Genomic DNA, 15436 nt, shown 5'->3' on the forward strand with positions numbered 1-15436 from the left:
TGGCATCACGGAGACATGGCTCCAGGTGGACCAAGGCTGGGAACTCAACATCCAAGGGTATTCAGCATTTAGGAAGGATAGACAGAAAGGAAAAGGAGGCGGGGTGGCGTTGCTGGTTAAAGATGAAATCAATGCAATTGTAAGGAAGGACATTAGCCTGGATGATGTGGAATCGGTATGGGTGGAGCTGCGGAATACCAGAGGGCTGAAAACGCTAGTGGGTGTTGAGTATAGACCACCAAATAGTAGTAGTGAAGTTGGGGACAGCATCAAACAAGAAATAAGGGATGTATGCAATAACGGTACAGCAGTAATCATGGGCGACTTTAATCTACACATTGATTGGGCTAACCTAACTGGTAGCAATGCGGTGGAGGAGGATTTCCTGGAGTGTATTAGGGATGGTTTTCCAGACCAATATGTCGAGGAACCAACCAGGGAGCTGGCCATCCTCGACTGGGTATTGTGTAATGAGAAGGGACTAATTAGCAATCTTGTGCGAGGCCCCTTGGGAAAAAGTGACCATAATATGGTAGAATTCCTTATTAAGATGGAGAGTGACAGTTAATTCAGAAACTAGGGTCCTGAACTTAAGGAAAGGTAACTTCGACGGTATGAGGCGTGAATTGGCTAGAATAGACTAGCAAACAATACTATAAGGGTTGACAGTTGATAAGCAATGGCAAACATTTAAAGATCACATGGATGAACTTCAGCAAATGTACATCCCTGTCTGGAGTAAAAATAAAACTGAGAAGGTGGCTCAACCGTGGCTAACAAGGAAATTAAGGATAGTGTTAAAGCCAAGGAAGAGGCATATAAATTGGCTACAAAAAGCAACAAACCTGTGGACTGGGAGAAATTTAGAATTCAACAGAGGAGGACTAAGGGTTTAATTAAGAGGGGGAAAATAGAGTACGAGGAAGCTTGCAGGGAATATAAAAACTGACTGCAAAAGCTTCTATAAATATGTGAAGAGACAAAGATTAGTAAAGACAAACGTAGGTCCCTTGCAGTCGGATTCAGATGAAATTATAATGGGGAACAAAAAAATGGCAGACCAATACTTCGGTTCTGTCTTCACGAAGGAAGATACAAGTAACCTTACGAAGGTACTAGGGGACAGTGGGTCTCGTGAGAAGGAGGAACTGAAGGATATCCTTATTAGGCGGGAAATTGTGTTAGGGAAATTGATGGGATTGAAGGCTGATAAATCCCTGGGGCCTGATAGTCTGCATCCCAGAGTGCTCAAGGAAGTGGCCCTTGAAATAGTGGATGCATTGGTGATCATTTTCCAACACTCTATCAACTCTGGATCAGTTCCCATGGACTGGAGGGTAGCTAATATAATACCACTTTTTAAAAAAGGAGGGAGAGAAAACGGGTAATTATAGACTGGTTAGCCTGACATCAGTAGTGGGGAAAATGTTGGAATCGATCATGAAGGACGAAATAGCAGTGCATTTGGAAAACGGTGACAGGATCGGATCAAGTCAGCAAGGATTTATGAAAGGGAAATCATGCTTGACAAATCTTCTGGAATTTTTTGAGGATGTAACTAGCAGAGTGGACAAGGGAGAGCCAGTGGATGTGGTGTATTTGGACTTTTAGAAGGCTTTTGACAAGGTATCGCACAAGAGATTGTTATGCAAAGTGAAAGCACATGGTATTGGGGGTAATATACTTACGTGGATAGGGAACTGGTTGGCAGACCGGAAGCAGAGTCGGGATAAACTGGTCCTTTTCAGAATGGCAGACAGTGACTAGTGGAGTGCCGCAGGGCTCAGTGCTGGGACCCCAGCTCTTTACAATATACATTAACGATTTGGATGAAGGAATAGAGTGTAATATCTCCAAGTTTGCAGATGACACTAAACTTGGTGGTGGTGTGAGCTGCGAGGAGGACGCTAAGAGGCTGCAGGGTGACTTGGACAGGTTAGGTGAGTGGGCAAATTCATGGCAGATGCAGTATAATGTGGATAAATGTGAGGTTATCCATTTTGGGGGCAAAAACACGAAGGCAAAATATCTGAATAGCGGCAGACTAGGAAAAGGAGGTGCAACGAAACCTGGGTGTCATGGTTCATCAGTCACTGAAAGTGGGCACGCGGTTACAGCAGGCGGTGAAGAAGGCAAATGGTATGTTGGCCTTCATACCTAGGGGATTTGAATATAGGAGCAGGGAGGTCTTACTGCAGTTGTCCAGGGCCTTAGTGAGGCCTTACCTGGAATATTGTATTCAGTTTTGGTCTCCTTGTCTGAGGAAGGACGTTCTTGCTATTGAGGGAGAGCAGCGAATGTTCACCAGACTGATTCCAGGGTTGGCTGGGCTGTCATAGGAGAGACTGGATCAACTGGGCCTTTATTCACTGGAGTTTAGAAGGATGAGAGAGGATCTCATGGAAACATATAAGATTCTGACGGGACTGGACTGGTTAGATGCGGGAAGAATGTTCCTGATGTTGGAGAAGTCCAGAACCAGGGGACATAATCTTAGGATAAGGGTAGGCCATTTAGGACTGATGAGAAACTTCTTCACTCAGAGAGTTGTTAACCTGTGGAATTCCCTGCCGCAGAGAGTTGTTGATGCCAGTTCATTGGATATATTCAAGAGGGAGTTAGATATGGCCCTTACTGCTAAGGGGTATGGAGCGAAAGCAGGAAAGGGGTACCGAAGGAATGATCAGCCATGATCTTATTGAATGGCGGTGCAGGCTCGAAGGGCCAAATGGCCTATTCCTGCACCTATTTTCTATGTTTCTATGATATTCAGAGAGAGCTTTGACACGTGTCCAGTAGAAACTTTGCAATGGATGAATAATTTTAGCCAACATTCAAGGAGCTGTGTGCTAGAAATAAAGCCCATGGTATCTGGGGCAGTTACTGCAATGTTTGCCCTTCATTATTAGCCCTCTTTATAAATGACATCATTGTTGAAGTAAATGTTATTGCTGTAGAGCTGTACTTGCTACATGCGGGTTAGCCCAGCTGCAGGGCGAGATGAGGGGAGCAGGGTCTCTGCCTTTATAATCTGCACCGTTCAGGTTTAAGCTGTATCTTGACATTCAGTCGGCAAAGTTTTCTTGTTGTTTAATTGTGACAGGCCGCTCCTTTAACTTTATATCTGGGGGCGGGGGGGGACTCAATCGTCAAAAAAAATCTTGTAGAAAAATACAGTTTGGAGGGTGGTGGAGATTCATGGGGAATACTGAAGTGCTAAACAAGTCCCTTTCTCTCAAGTACACAAGAGTTGGCCGGTGGGAATGCTTTCAAAACCTAGCCCAAAGTCCTCCCAATATCTGCCTGACCTGACACTTTTGGACAACCGCCAGAGTGACTTCATGGACAACATGTGAGGATAGTCGGTGCAGGCTGCCCACACCATATCATCGCCCTAACACACTGTGCCTCAGTAATTTGTGCTCCTCAGTACTCGCAATGGCCTGGGCCATCACACCTTTCCTCAGTTCTTTCCTTCTGTTGTCTCTCCACCTCTGGTCCTTGGGTGTCGGTGCCCACAACTACCCCTGCAACATGATCGTGATGCAATTTGCAGGATTTCAGATCCCAGCACTGACAGCTGATGTGAACGAGAAGTCATTTCTGTCACACCGTGTTGAGTTTGTGAATTTAACTTTATAAAAATAAAACCAGTCTCCTTTATTTTAAAACTGGGCCCACCATCTCCCAGTTAATTTTACAGTGGAAGCAAGTCTTCCTTGATTCCATGGGACTGCCTATGATGATGAATTTTTAGCTTCCTTTTCCAGGATCAACTTGTGCCCAGCAACAATTTCCTGCACAGCCGTGTAATCATCGAGGGTGGTGAGGTCACCCAGCTCATCGACTTTATTCTCCACAATCTTCCTCAGGACTCGACGCATTATCTTCCCTGAGCGGGTTTTGGGCAGTCTCATCACAACCTGCAGTGCAGGAAAGATGCACATTTAGTGTTTCCTCGGGATAAGTAGCATATGTTACTGGACCAATAATCCAGAGACCTGAGTTTAAATCCCACCACAGCAGCTGGGGAATTTCATTTCAATAAATCTGGAATTCCAGAAGCTAGTATCAGTAATGGTGACCATGAAACTATCAGATTGTGGTAAAATCCCGTCTGATTCACTCATACCCTTTAGGGAAGGAAATCTGCCGTCCTTACCCAGTCTGGCCTGTATGTGACTCCAGACACTCAGCAATGTGGTTGACTTTTAACTGCCCTCTGAAGTGACTGAGCAAGCCATTCAGTTAAGGGAAATTAGAGATGGATAATAAATGCTGGCCTTGCCAGCGATGTAATCATCCCGTGAATATGAAGAAAGGAAAAAAAAAAAGGACTCCACCAATGACATATAGGACAGTGCGAGATTGGTACAGGGCCCTGTGCAATTGGTGCGGGGCAGTGCGAGACTGGTGTGGGCAGCGCGAGACTGGTGTGGGGCAGCGTGAGACTGGTGTGGGGCAGCGCGAGACTGGTGTGGGGCAGCGCGAGAAAGGTGTGGGGCAGCGCGAGACTGGTGTGGGGCAGCGCGAGATTGGTGTGGGGCAGCACGAGATTGGTGTGGGGCAGCGCGAGAAAGGTGTGGGGCAGCGCGAGAAAGGTGTGGGGCAGCGCGAGATTGGTGCGGGGCAGTGCGAGACAGGTGTGGGGCAGTGCGAGACAGGTGTGGGGCAGCGCGAGATTGGTGCGGGGCAGCGCGAGATTGGTGCGGGGCAGAGCGAGACAGGTGTGGGGCAGCGCGAGACTGGTGTGGGGCAGCGCGAGACAGGTGCGGGGCAGCGCGAGACTGGTGTGGGGCAGCGCGAGATTGGTGTGGGGCAGCACGAGATTGGTGTGGGGCAGCGCGAGAAAGGTGTGGGGCAGCGCGAGATTGGTGCGGGGCAGTGCGAGACTGGTGTGGGGCAGCGCGAGATTGGTGCGGGGCAGCGCGAGACAGGTGTGGGGCAGCGCGAGACTGGTGTGGGGCAGCGCGAGACAGGTGCGGGGCAGCGCGAGACTGGTGCGGGGCAGCGCGAGACTGGTGCGGGGCAGCGCGAGACTGGTGTGGGGCAGCGCGAGACTGGTGTGGGGCAGCTCGAGATTGATACAGGGCCCTGTGCGATTGGTGTGGGGCAGCGCGAGGCTGGTGTGGGGCAGCGCGAGACTGGTGTGGGGCAGCGCGAGACTGGTGTGGGGCAGCGCGAGACTGGTGTGGGGCCCTATGCGATTGGTTTGGGGCCCTGTGCGATTGGTTTGGGGCAGTGCGAGACTGGTGTGGGGCCCTGTGCGATTGGTTTGGGGCAGTGCGACACTGGTGTGGGGCCCTGTGCGATTGGCTTGGGGCAGTGCGAGACTGGTGCGGGGCAGTGCGAGATTGGTGTGTGGCAGTGTGGGGCAGTGCGAGACTGGTGCGGGGCAGTGCGAGATTGGTGTGTGGCAGTGCGAGACTGGTGTGGGGCAGTGCGAGATTGGTGTGGGGCAGCGGGAGACTGGTGCGGGGCAGTGCGAGATTGGTGTGTGGCAGTGCGAGACTGGTGTGGGGAAGTGCGAGACTGGTGCAGGGCAGCGGGAGACTGGTGCGGGGCAGCGCGAGACTGGTGTGGGGCCCTGTGCGATTGGTTTGGGGCAGTGCGAGATTGGTGTGGGGCCCTGTGCGATTGGTGTGGGGCAGTGCGATTGGTGCGGGGCAGTGCGAGACTGGTGTGGGGCAGTGCGAGACTGGTGTGGGGCAGTGCGAGACTGGTGTGGGGCAGTGCGAGATTGGTGTGGGGCAGTGCGAGATTGGTGTGGGGCAGTGCGAGACTGGTGTGGGGCAGTGCGAGACTGGTGTGGGGCAGTGCGAGATTGGTGTGGGGCAGTGCGAGATTGGTGTGGGGCAGTGCGAGATTGGTGCGGGGCAGTGCGAGATTGGTGTGGGGCAGTGCGAGACAGGTGCGGGGCAGCACGAGACTGGTGTGGGGCAGTGCGAGATTGGTGCGGGGCAGCGCGAGACTGGTGTGGGGCCCTGTGCGATTGGTTTGGGGCAGTGCGAGACTGGTGTGGGGCAGTGCGAGACTGGTGTGGGGCAGTGCGAGACAATGCGAGATTGGTGTGGGGCAGTGCGATTGGTGTGGGGCAGTGCGATTGGTGTGGGGCAGTGCAAGACTGGTGTGGGGCAGCACGAGACTGGTGTGGGGCAGTGCGAGATTGGTGCGGGGCAGCGCAAGATTGGTGCGGGGCAGCGCAAGATTGGTGCGGGGCCCTGTGCGATTGGTGTGGGGCAGAGCGAGACAGGTGTGGGGTAGTGCGAGACTGATGCGGGGCAGCGCGAGATTGGTGTGGGGCCCTGTGCGATTGGTGTGGGGCAGTGCGAGACAGGTGTGGGGCAGTGCGAGACAGGTGTGGGGCAGCGCGAGACAGGTGTGGGGCAGTGCGAGACAGGTGTGGGGCAGTGCGAGACTGATGCGGGGCAGCGCGAGATTGGTGTGGGGCCCTGTGCGATTGGTGTGGGGCAGTGCGAGACAGGTGTGGGGCAGTGCGAGACAGGTGTGGGGCAGCGCGAGATTGGTGCGGGTAAACTCTCACTCAACAGAAACCATGTACATGAGGGAAACCAAAAATTAGAAACCGAAAAGGTATGTTCATGTTTTTTGTATCAGATTTAGTCTGATAATGCTCCTGTGAAGTGCTTTGGGACATTTTACGATGTTACAGGCGTGATATAAATGCAAGTTATTGTTATTTTGGTTCGAGACCCTTTGAAATGTTGACCCTTTTCTGGTGCTGCCCCCGCGACTTAGAAAGGCACGCTGAATGGCTGAGATGAGGCAGGTGGAATGGGAGGAGACTCATGTGGGGTATTACCAGCAGCACAGACCGGTTGGGGCAAATGGCCTGTTTCTGTGCAATTCTATGTCCTTCACTTGGACTGTTTCCGTTCTCATAATTCTCCCTGCTAATGGAGAACTGAAATTATTTGGTCATTTCATTACTTTCAAAATATTGGAGGATGTGCGCTGTTGCCTTGGATTTCCATGCTGGAGGGTTAGACTATTCACCCCCCACCCGGCTTCAGACCATGCTTCCCCGAGCGGTCCCTTCACTGACTGAGTTAGTGGGCAACCTGTCCCCAGGTTTTTGCCAAGCCTGGGCAATCTTTTCCCTCACCCATGGATTTGCTCCTCTTACCGCTCTTCTCCCAGGAGGAAGGTTACGTTTCCATGGACACCGGCGGCTCTCCTGCACACCCCCACCCCCACCCCCCGCCAAATAGCCTTTCTTCATGTTTGAACCTCGGTGATGAGAACCAGGAAGATATTTGATCGTCAGGGTTCCACAGGGTTCAACCGTCCTCAGCTAACAGTCAGGCTCCCAATCACCTTCCAGCTTAGGGCACTGGAGAGCAATCTAGAACGTGAACCTTTCCCCAATATAAAAAAGTAAATTATATAGCACCTTTCGCAACCTTAGGATATCCCAAAGCGTTGCACAGCCAATGAAGTACATTTGAAGTGTCGTCGCTGTTGTAATGTAAGAAATACCGCAGCCAATTTTGTGCACAGCAAGATCCCACAAACAGCAGTGTTTTAGATGTTGGATGGGGGATAAAATGTTGGCCAGGGCACCAGGAAGAACTCCACAGCTCTTCTTTGAATAAGTGCCATGGGATCTTTCCAAGTCTACCTGAGAGGGCAAACAGGGCCTCAGTTTAATCTCAACTAAAAGCCGGTATCCTCCGACAGTGCAGCACTCCCTCAGCTCTGCACTCGAGTGTCAGCCTAGATTTTTGTGCCAGTCTCTGGAGTGGGACTTGAACCCGCAACCTTCTGACTTAGAGGCGAGTCTGCTACCCACTGAACCACTGGCTGACATCAGTATTTGTCCTCTGAACTGAGACAGCAATAGGAATTTTACTGCCCTCAGTGTTGCTACTGTTGTGATTGCAGTGATCTTGTTCTGTGTGATTCTGTCCTCCGGCACACTATATATTTACTCACTGAAATATTGAAGGACTTTCCAACGGTCCCCTTAAGCTGTGCGCTAAGAGGTGCATGCAACTGGCCAATGGCAATTAGTCGTCTCTTTTCCCATTCATACCTATGAAGGATCCCTTAAAGCCTGCACTTATTGCTTGCCCCCATGATATAACCAGGATTGAGAACGCCACCTGTCGGGGACAGAGGCACTAACCCGGGCCCTGATACGCCATGGTACAAAGCATTGGAGCACCAGTGCACGACACTCCCACCAGCTAGTGCATGGCCCCCCTCCCCAGCCAGTGCACGACCCCACCATGACCTCATCAGTGCACGACCCCCCCCCCCACCCCCACCAGCTAGTGCATGGCCCCCCCCCCCCAGCCAGTGCACGACCCCACCATGACCTCATCAGTGCACGACCCCCCCCCACCCCCACCAGCTAGTGCATGGCTCCCCCCCCAGCCAGTGCGCGACCTCATCAGTGCATGACCCCCCCCCCCAGCCAGTGCACCCCCCCCAAGCCAGTGCACACACCCCCTCCCAGCCAGTGCACACCCCCCAGCCAGTGCACGCCCCCACCATGACCTCATCAGTACACGGCCCCCCCCCCAGCCAGTGCACCCCCCCCCCCCAAGCCAGTGCATGCACCCCCCCCAGTCAGTGCACGGCCCCCCCTCCCCCCAGCCAGTGCACGACCCCCACCCCTCCCCCCAGCCAGGACCTCACCAGTGCCCGACTCCCACCGCACCGCTAAGCTCCAGCCGTTACTGACATCACGTGGGTGCTGTACATGGGACAGACCTCATGCACGTTATCAAGGAGAGCTTGGATTTGAAACATTCCAGATGGTTTCCCTCTCAGGAGTCAGCCCCAACTCCAGTCCGTGTCATTCAGTGTACACCAGAGCATTGAGATTCACATCAGACCAGCTCATTACCTGGATAAAATCGGGAGCGGCATACTTGGCGATCTTCTGGGAGACAATGTCTTTGAGTTCCTTATTGATGATGTGCTCGGCAATGTCGATTCCGTCCTTTAGAACAATGAAGACATAGGACCCTGGGAAGAGAAGCAAGTCTACTGAGGTCAACCAGACCCTTTGAAGGCAAAATGGTTTGTGTATCAGACCCGACCAGACCGTCCTCTCTATGTGATGGAGATATCCTAACTTTTTTTGTTGGGGTTGGGGAGAAATGTGTTTTATTTTCACCTGTTAGAAAAATGGATCTATTGTGCTATGAAATGGGCCGGTAATTTCATTGTCTCTTTTTCTTAAAGGTCTCCCGCTATGCGTCAAGGCCGACAGCCACATGATTTTGTCACTGCAGCCCCTTCGATTATTTACAGACTTACAGATGAGGCTGAAGCATTCAAAACTAAACTGGATTCGCTGCCGATTGAGAAAGGAGTGTTGGGTACGGGTTTGAGAGAGGGAGAAAGGTGGTGGGATAGGTTGCTCAATACCGGGCGCAGTGTTTTACTCATTGCTTGGCCTGGATTTTCGGTCTTCTGCGCTCCCTTTTTCGCCCCGGAGTGGCGGCAATGAGGTGTTCTGGCCGGGAAGTCAGCCTCCAGCACCCCACAGAAATTCTCGGGTCCGGTTTAGCGGCAGGTTGGGGAGGAACTGCAGCGCACGGAAGAGCTGTGCCTGGTTGTAACAGCGACGCGAGTTTTGACTCCCGCCCGACCCCCGTCCGCCCAGAAAACGCGCTTCGCTATGACCACCTGGGAAATCAGGTCCAACCATCCCGTCGGCAAACGAGGCGAGTAATGGACTCCTAAGGCAAGAGTGATCGTGTTTTCTTTTAAATCTTGTTGCGATTTCTGTTGTGGTGGCGTGGGCAATTTTTGGGAATGTTTTTGTGTTTTTTTTTTAAGGTTTTCATCGCGGCCCCCAGGCGTCTCTGGGGGCGCTCCCAGGCCGGCTCTTTAGCTCAAGAGTTTCCCATGCTAGCGCCCCAAGCGAGGTGTACAACGCCTCCCTTAGCGCTGTGCCCCCTGAAGCAGGGCCCAGCTGCCCAAACTTACCTACTGAGGCGCAAACTATTCCCGGGCACTAACATTCCCGCCCCGCTGCCATTATTGCCCCGAAAACATCAAAACCAAAAATCCAGCCCCTACACTCTTATTTTCTTCTCTCCGTTCCCGAGGGTAGTGACTCCCCCATGAATGCATAGTCCCTCAGGCTTCAGGCCCAAGTTACACGTGAGCCTTAATAGCAAGTGCCTGCGGACACCTCTCATTGCAGTTACTGATCCTGCATTCACTGCACAGGCCAACATGCTCCTCCTTCTCGTAGCTGCTCTTACCCTCTCCTTTGATCTTATGGGCACAGCCAATTGCCGCAGATTCAGCCACAACTCGATGTTGATTCTGAAAGTTCAAAGCAAACCTGGGGTCAGTAATTTAATTCGATTGCCAGATTAAGCATTCGTCTCCTCACAGGGGAAGTCATGTTTGACAAATTTGCTGGAATTCTTTGAGGATGTAATGAAGCGGTGGATAAAGAGGAACCAGTGGATGTGGTATATTTGGACTTCCCGAAGGCATTTGACAAGGTGCCACATATATAAAAGTTCACAGGGTTGGGGATAATATATTAGCATGGATAGAGGATTGGCTAACGAACAGAAAACACAGAGTCGGGATAAATGGTTCATTCTCGGGTTGGCAATCAGTAACTAGTGGGGTGCCGCAGGGATCAGTGCTGGGACCCCAACTATTTACAATCTATATTAACGACTTTGAAGAAAGGATCGAGTGTAACGTAGCCAAGTTTGCTGACGATACAAAGATGGGAGGAAAAGCAATGTGTGAGGAGGACACAACAAATCTGCAAAAGGACATAGACAGGCTAAGTGAGTGGGCAAAAATTTGGCAGATGGAGTATAATGTTAGAGAGTGTGAGGTCATGCACTTTGGCAGAAAAAGAAAAATCAAAGAGCAAATTATTATTTAAATGGATAAAAATTGCAAAGTGCCGCAGTACAGCGGGACCTGGGGGTACTTGTGCATGAAACACAAAAGGTTAGTATGCAGGTAAAGCATGTGATCAGGAAGGCCAATGGAATCTTGGCTTTTGTTGCAAATGGGATGGAGTATAAAAGCAGGGAAATCTTGCTACAGCTATACAAGGTATTCGTGAGGCCACACCTGGAATACTGCGTGCAGTTTTGGTTTCCATATTTACGAAAGGAAATACTTGCTTTGGAAGAAGCTCAGAGAAGGTTCACTAGGTTGATTCTGGGGATGAGGGGGGTTGACTTATGAGGAAAGGTTGAGTAGGTTGGGCCTCTACTCATTGGAATTCAGAAGAATGAGAGGTGATCTTATCGAAACATATAAGATTATGAGGGGACTTGACAAGGTGGATGCAAAAAGGATGTTTCCACTGGTGGGGGAGACTAGAACTAGAGGGCATAATCTTAGAATAAGGGGTCACCCATTTACAACTGAGATGAGGAGGAATTTCTTCTCTCAGAGGGTTGTAAATCTGTGGAATTTATTGCCTCAGAGAGCTGTGGAAGCTGGGACATTGAATAAATTTGAGACAGAGATAGACAGTTTCTTAACCAATAAGGGATTAAGGGGTTATGGGGAGCGGGCAGGGAAGTGGACCTGAGTCCATGATCGGTTCAGCCATGATTGTATTAAATGGCCATTGTATTAAGGGCCATATGGCCTACTCCTGCTCCTATTTCTTATGTTCTTAGACTGCTGGTTTAGGCAGCCTCAAGGCCCAGATATACCTGAGCAGCGCAAGCACCCTCTAGGATGAACAAATTTAATATTCCTGGACTGAAATGCGTGCAGAAGCCTCAGTTCAAATATTGAAATGATGCTTTTGTTCATTTCAGGCAGACACCAGGACCACCTACAAGAAGGCCCCAAACCAATTTAACAGTGACCCGACAGCCGGTGCAGATTGGGAACAGGCCTCTGCCCTACTACATTGGTTATTAAAGTGTCCATTCTAGGCTAAACATGGGCCCCTCAGTTACGGAAAAGAGAGAAGGGAGCTTTGCTCTAGGTTTGGCCTGTGCTATACACATGACCTGGGAGAATTTGCTATTAGCAATGGGTCTCCAACATTGGGGCAAGTGTGCCGTTCCTGAATATTGAAATTCTTTCATGACGATCCAGAGAATGAGAGTTCAAATCTCAGTTAGTAATTTGAGAATTTGAATTTAGTTTAAAAAAATTTTTAAATCTAAAAATAAAAAACTGGTATAATTAAATGTATTTTAAATTATTAATTCACGTGATATGGGCGTCGCTGGCAAGCCCCAGCATTTATTGCCCATCCCTGATTGCCCTTGAGAAGGTGGTGGTGAGCTGCCTTCTTGAACCGCTGCAGTCCGTGTGGTGAAGGTGCTCCCACAGTGCTGTTAGGGAGGGAGTTCCTGGATTTTGAGTGACCATGGATTGTCTTTACAACCCATGTGGTTCATTAATGTCCTTGAGGGATAGGAAAGCGGGCCGTCCTTACACAGTCTGGGTTAATCTGTGACCCCAGTCCCAGAGCAACGTGGTTGACTTTTAACTACTCTCTGAAGTGGCCGAGCAAACAAGTATCAAGTGGGCCCACCAACACCTTCGCGGGGACAAGTAGGGATGGGCAATAAATGTCGGCCGTGATAGAGAGATTGAATTTTTTTTTTTTAAAAAGCACAAAACAAAAAAAATCATCCGAGAATGTAAATGTTAAACATGAGCTTCGCTTCACCCATGAATCTGGTTTCTCTTACCACAGCGCCTTCGATCTCTGCCGTGCCCAGCCTGTGACCGCTGATGTTGATGACATCGTCCAGTCTGCCTGTGATCTGGTAATATCCCTCCTTAGATCTGTACGCACCATCTCCTGTGAAGAAATGGTCTGCAAAGAGCAAAGAAAGCTCATTTGTTGTGATTTTATTACATTTTAAAACGTATTTTTTTAAATTTCTATTCTCCCCTCCTTTGCTGACGGCACTGCTTCCTGCTGGATCTCCGTTACCGGCTGCCCTCCGAGTACCTCTCACAATCTCTTCACGTGGGAGCCTCGATCGTGGCAAGGCAGGCTCCTCGACCGAGGTCCAGCAACACCTCGATTTTAAAATTCTATCTTTGTTTTCGAATACCCCCCCCCCCGCCCCCGCCGATTTCTAATCTCCTACAGCCCTACAACCCTCTGAGATTTCGGTGCTGTTACAATTCTGGCCCCTGATTATAATTGTTCCACCATTGGTGGCTGTGCTCTCTGCTGCCTGGGCCCTCAGTTCTGCAATCCCCTGCCTAAACCTCTCCTCCTCTCGCTCCTTCTTTAAGATGCTCCTTAAAACCTACCTCTTTGACCAAGCTTTTGCTCATCTGTCCTAATATCCCCTTATGTGGATCGATGTCAAACTTTGATTACGCTCCTGCGAAGCGCCTTGGGACATTTTACTACATTAAAGGCGCTATATGAATGCAAGTTGTTGTTGTTGAAGGGATGCCACGGATAAGCACGGTCCTGTCCTTAACCAGATAGCCACGGGTATTGGCTTGGAATTCCTGCCGGGCCTCTCCGGCAGGAGATTGACTAAAGGTGAGCACTTCCACCATTTCCCCCGGAAGCTCCACCGGGCTCCCAGAGACGCTACAGCACGCGTTCAGGAGAATCCCGTAAAATTCGAGGGCTGTACTTTTTAGCAGGAGTCCCTGGACAGGGATCAGAGGTGGGCGCCCTGTCGGATATTTCCCCCACCCCTTTCTGAGCCTCGCTGGTAAACCCAGCTGAGACCAGCTGATGGAGTACAGTTCAGGAACCGAACAACGGGACAACTCCACTAGTCGCCTTATCTAAGGAAGGACATACTTGCCTTGGAGGTGGTGCAATGGGGGATCACTAGATTGATTCCTGGGATGACAGGGCAGTCTTATGATGAGAGATTGTGTAGAATGGGTCTGTATTCTCTGGAGTTCAGAAAAATGAGAGGTGATCTCATTGAAACATATAAGATTCTTAAGTGGATTAACAGGGTAGATCATCTTCTTAGGCAGTCCCTCGGAGTTGAGGATGACTTGCTTCCACACTAAAAATGTGTTCTCCGGTGACTGAAGAGTCCAATGCGGGACCCACAGTCTCTGACACAGGTGGGCCAGATAGTGGTTGAAGGAACGGGTGGATGGGGTGCTTGGGTTGCTGCACGCTCCTTCCGCTGTCTACGCTTGGTTTCTGCGTGCTCCCGGTGAAGAGACTCTAGGCTCTAGGTGCTCGGCGCCCTCCCGGATGCTCTTCCTGCACTTTGAGCCGTCTTGGGCCAGGGATTCTCAGGTGTCAGTGGGGATGTTGCATTTTTTCAAGGAGGCTTTGAGGGTGACCTTGAAACATTTCCGCTGCCCACCTGGGGCTCACTTGCCGTGTCGAAGCTCCGAGTAGAAGCTGGGTAGATGCTGAGAGGTTGTTTCCCCTGACTGGAGTGTCTAGAACTAGGGGGCACAGTCTCAGGATAAGGGGTCGGTCATTTAGGACAGAGATAAGGAGGAATTTATTCACTCAGAGGGTGGTGAATTTTTAGAATTCACTGCCCCAGAGGGCTGTGGATGCTGCGTCTCTGAATATATTAAGGACTGGGATAGATAGATAGATTTTTGGAGTCTAGGGGAATCAGGGAATATGGAGATCGGGTAGGAAAGTGGAGTTGAGGTCGATGATCAGCCATGATCTTATGAATGGCAGAGCAGGCTCGAGGAGCCTTATGGCCTACTCCTGCTCTAATTCTTATGTTTTTATGTGCACACAAACCAATGGTTTAAGTAGCCTATAAGCAACCCAGCTGAGCTGTAACTCGACCTGATTCACCCAGGTACGCTTCCTGACCATCGCCTTTTAATCCCATTACATCAGAAACTTCAAGATTGGAACCGAATTTGAACCGTTTCAAAAGGGCAGAATTGATACAAAAATACTTCCAACATTCTTTTAACGAGTGGTTAGGATTTGGAATTCACTGCCTGATCAGGTGGTGGAGACAGATTCAATAATAGCCTTCAAAAGGGAATTGGATACATACTTGAAGGAGGAAAAAATTGCAGGGGTATGGGGAAAGAGCGGGGGAGTGGGACTGACAGAACAGCTCTTTAAAAGAGTCAGTGCAGACTCGATGGGCCGAATAGCCGCCTCCTGTGCTGTACCAATCTATGAGTGTATAATTGGCAGTGCAAAGCCAACACCAGTATCTGCCCCAAGCAGATCAAAGTCAAAAATGTTCTAAACAGAATGTAATTCCTTCACTTTTCCGATAAATCAGAAGGGAGCCAATCCTCAGGAGTGGGGACAGCCAGCTGGCCTCGAACAGAAAATATTATCAGCTTCAAATGACAGCTTTGCTTCATCAAGCCGGCTTGTCATCTTCCAGCTCGTCTAATATCCTCCAGAAATAAAGTGCTCGGTCCAAATCCCACTCACACTGCAGTTCATCAGCCTTCAATGGAGGCTGACTTCACTGCCACGGAGAAGGAGGTCGCAGATCTGAGT

General features: G+C 50.3%; 1 protein-coding gene across 1 annotated transcript in view; it reads right to left on the minus strand.

Moving 5' to 3' along the window:
- Positions 1-3616: 3616 nt before the first annotated feature.
- The window catches only part of LOC139263465 (acetyl-coenzyme A synthetase 2-like, mitochondrial), an 84107-nt gene continuing 72287 nt past the window's right edge, over positions 3617-15436 (minus strand). Inside the window, exons 11-14 of the mRNA XM_070879591.1 lie at positions 12687-12814; positions 10248-10311; positions 8876-8997; positions 3617-3923 (exon numbers count right to left, since the gene is read on the minus strand). Of these exons, the coding sequence (XP_070735692.1) occupies positions 3738-3923; positions 8876-8997; positions 10248-10311; positions 12687-12814 (500 nt within the window). The 3' untranslated portion in view covers positions 3617-3737. The remainder of the gene's footprint in view (positions 3924-8875; positions 8998-10247; positions 10312-12686; positions 12815-15436) is intronic.

Source organism: Pristiophorus japonicus, chromosome 4 (assembly GCF_044704955.1).
Source record: "Pristiophorus japonicus isolate sPriJap1 chromosome 4, sPriJap1.hap1, whole genome shotgun sequence".
Classification (NCBI taxonomy): domain Eukaryota; kingdom Metazoa; phylum Chordata; class Chondrichthyes; family Pristiophoridae; genus Pristiophorus; species Pristiophorus japonicus.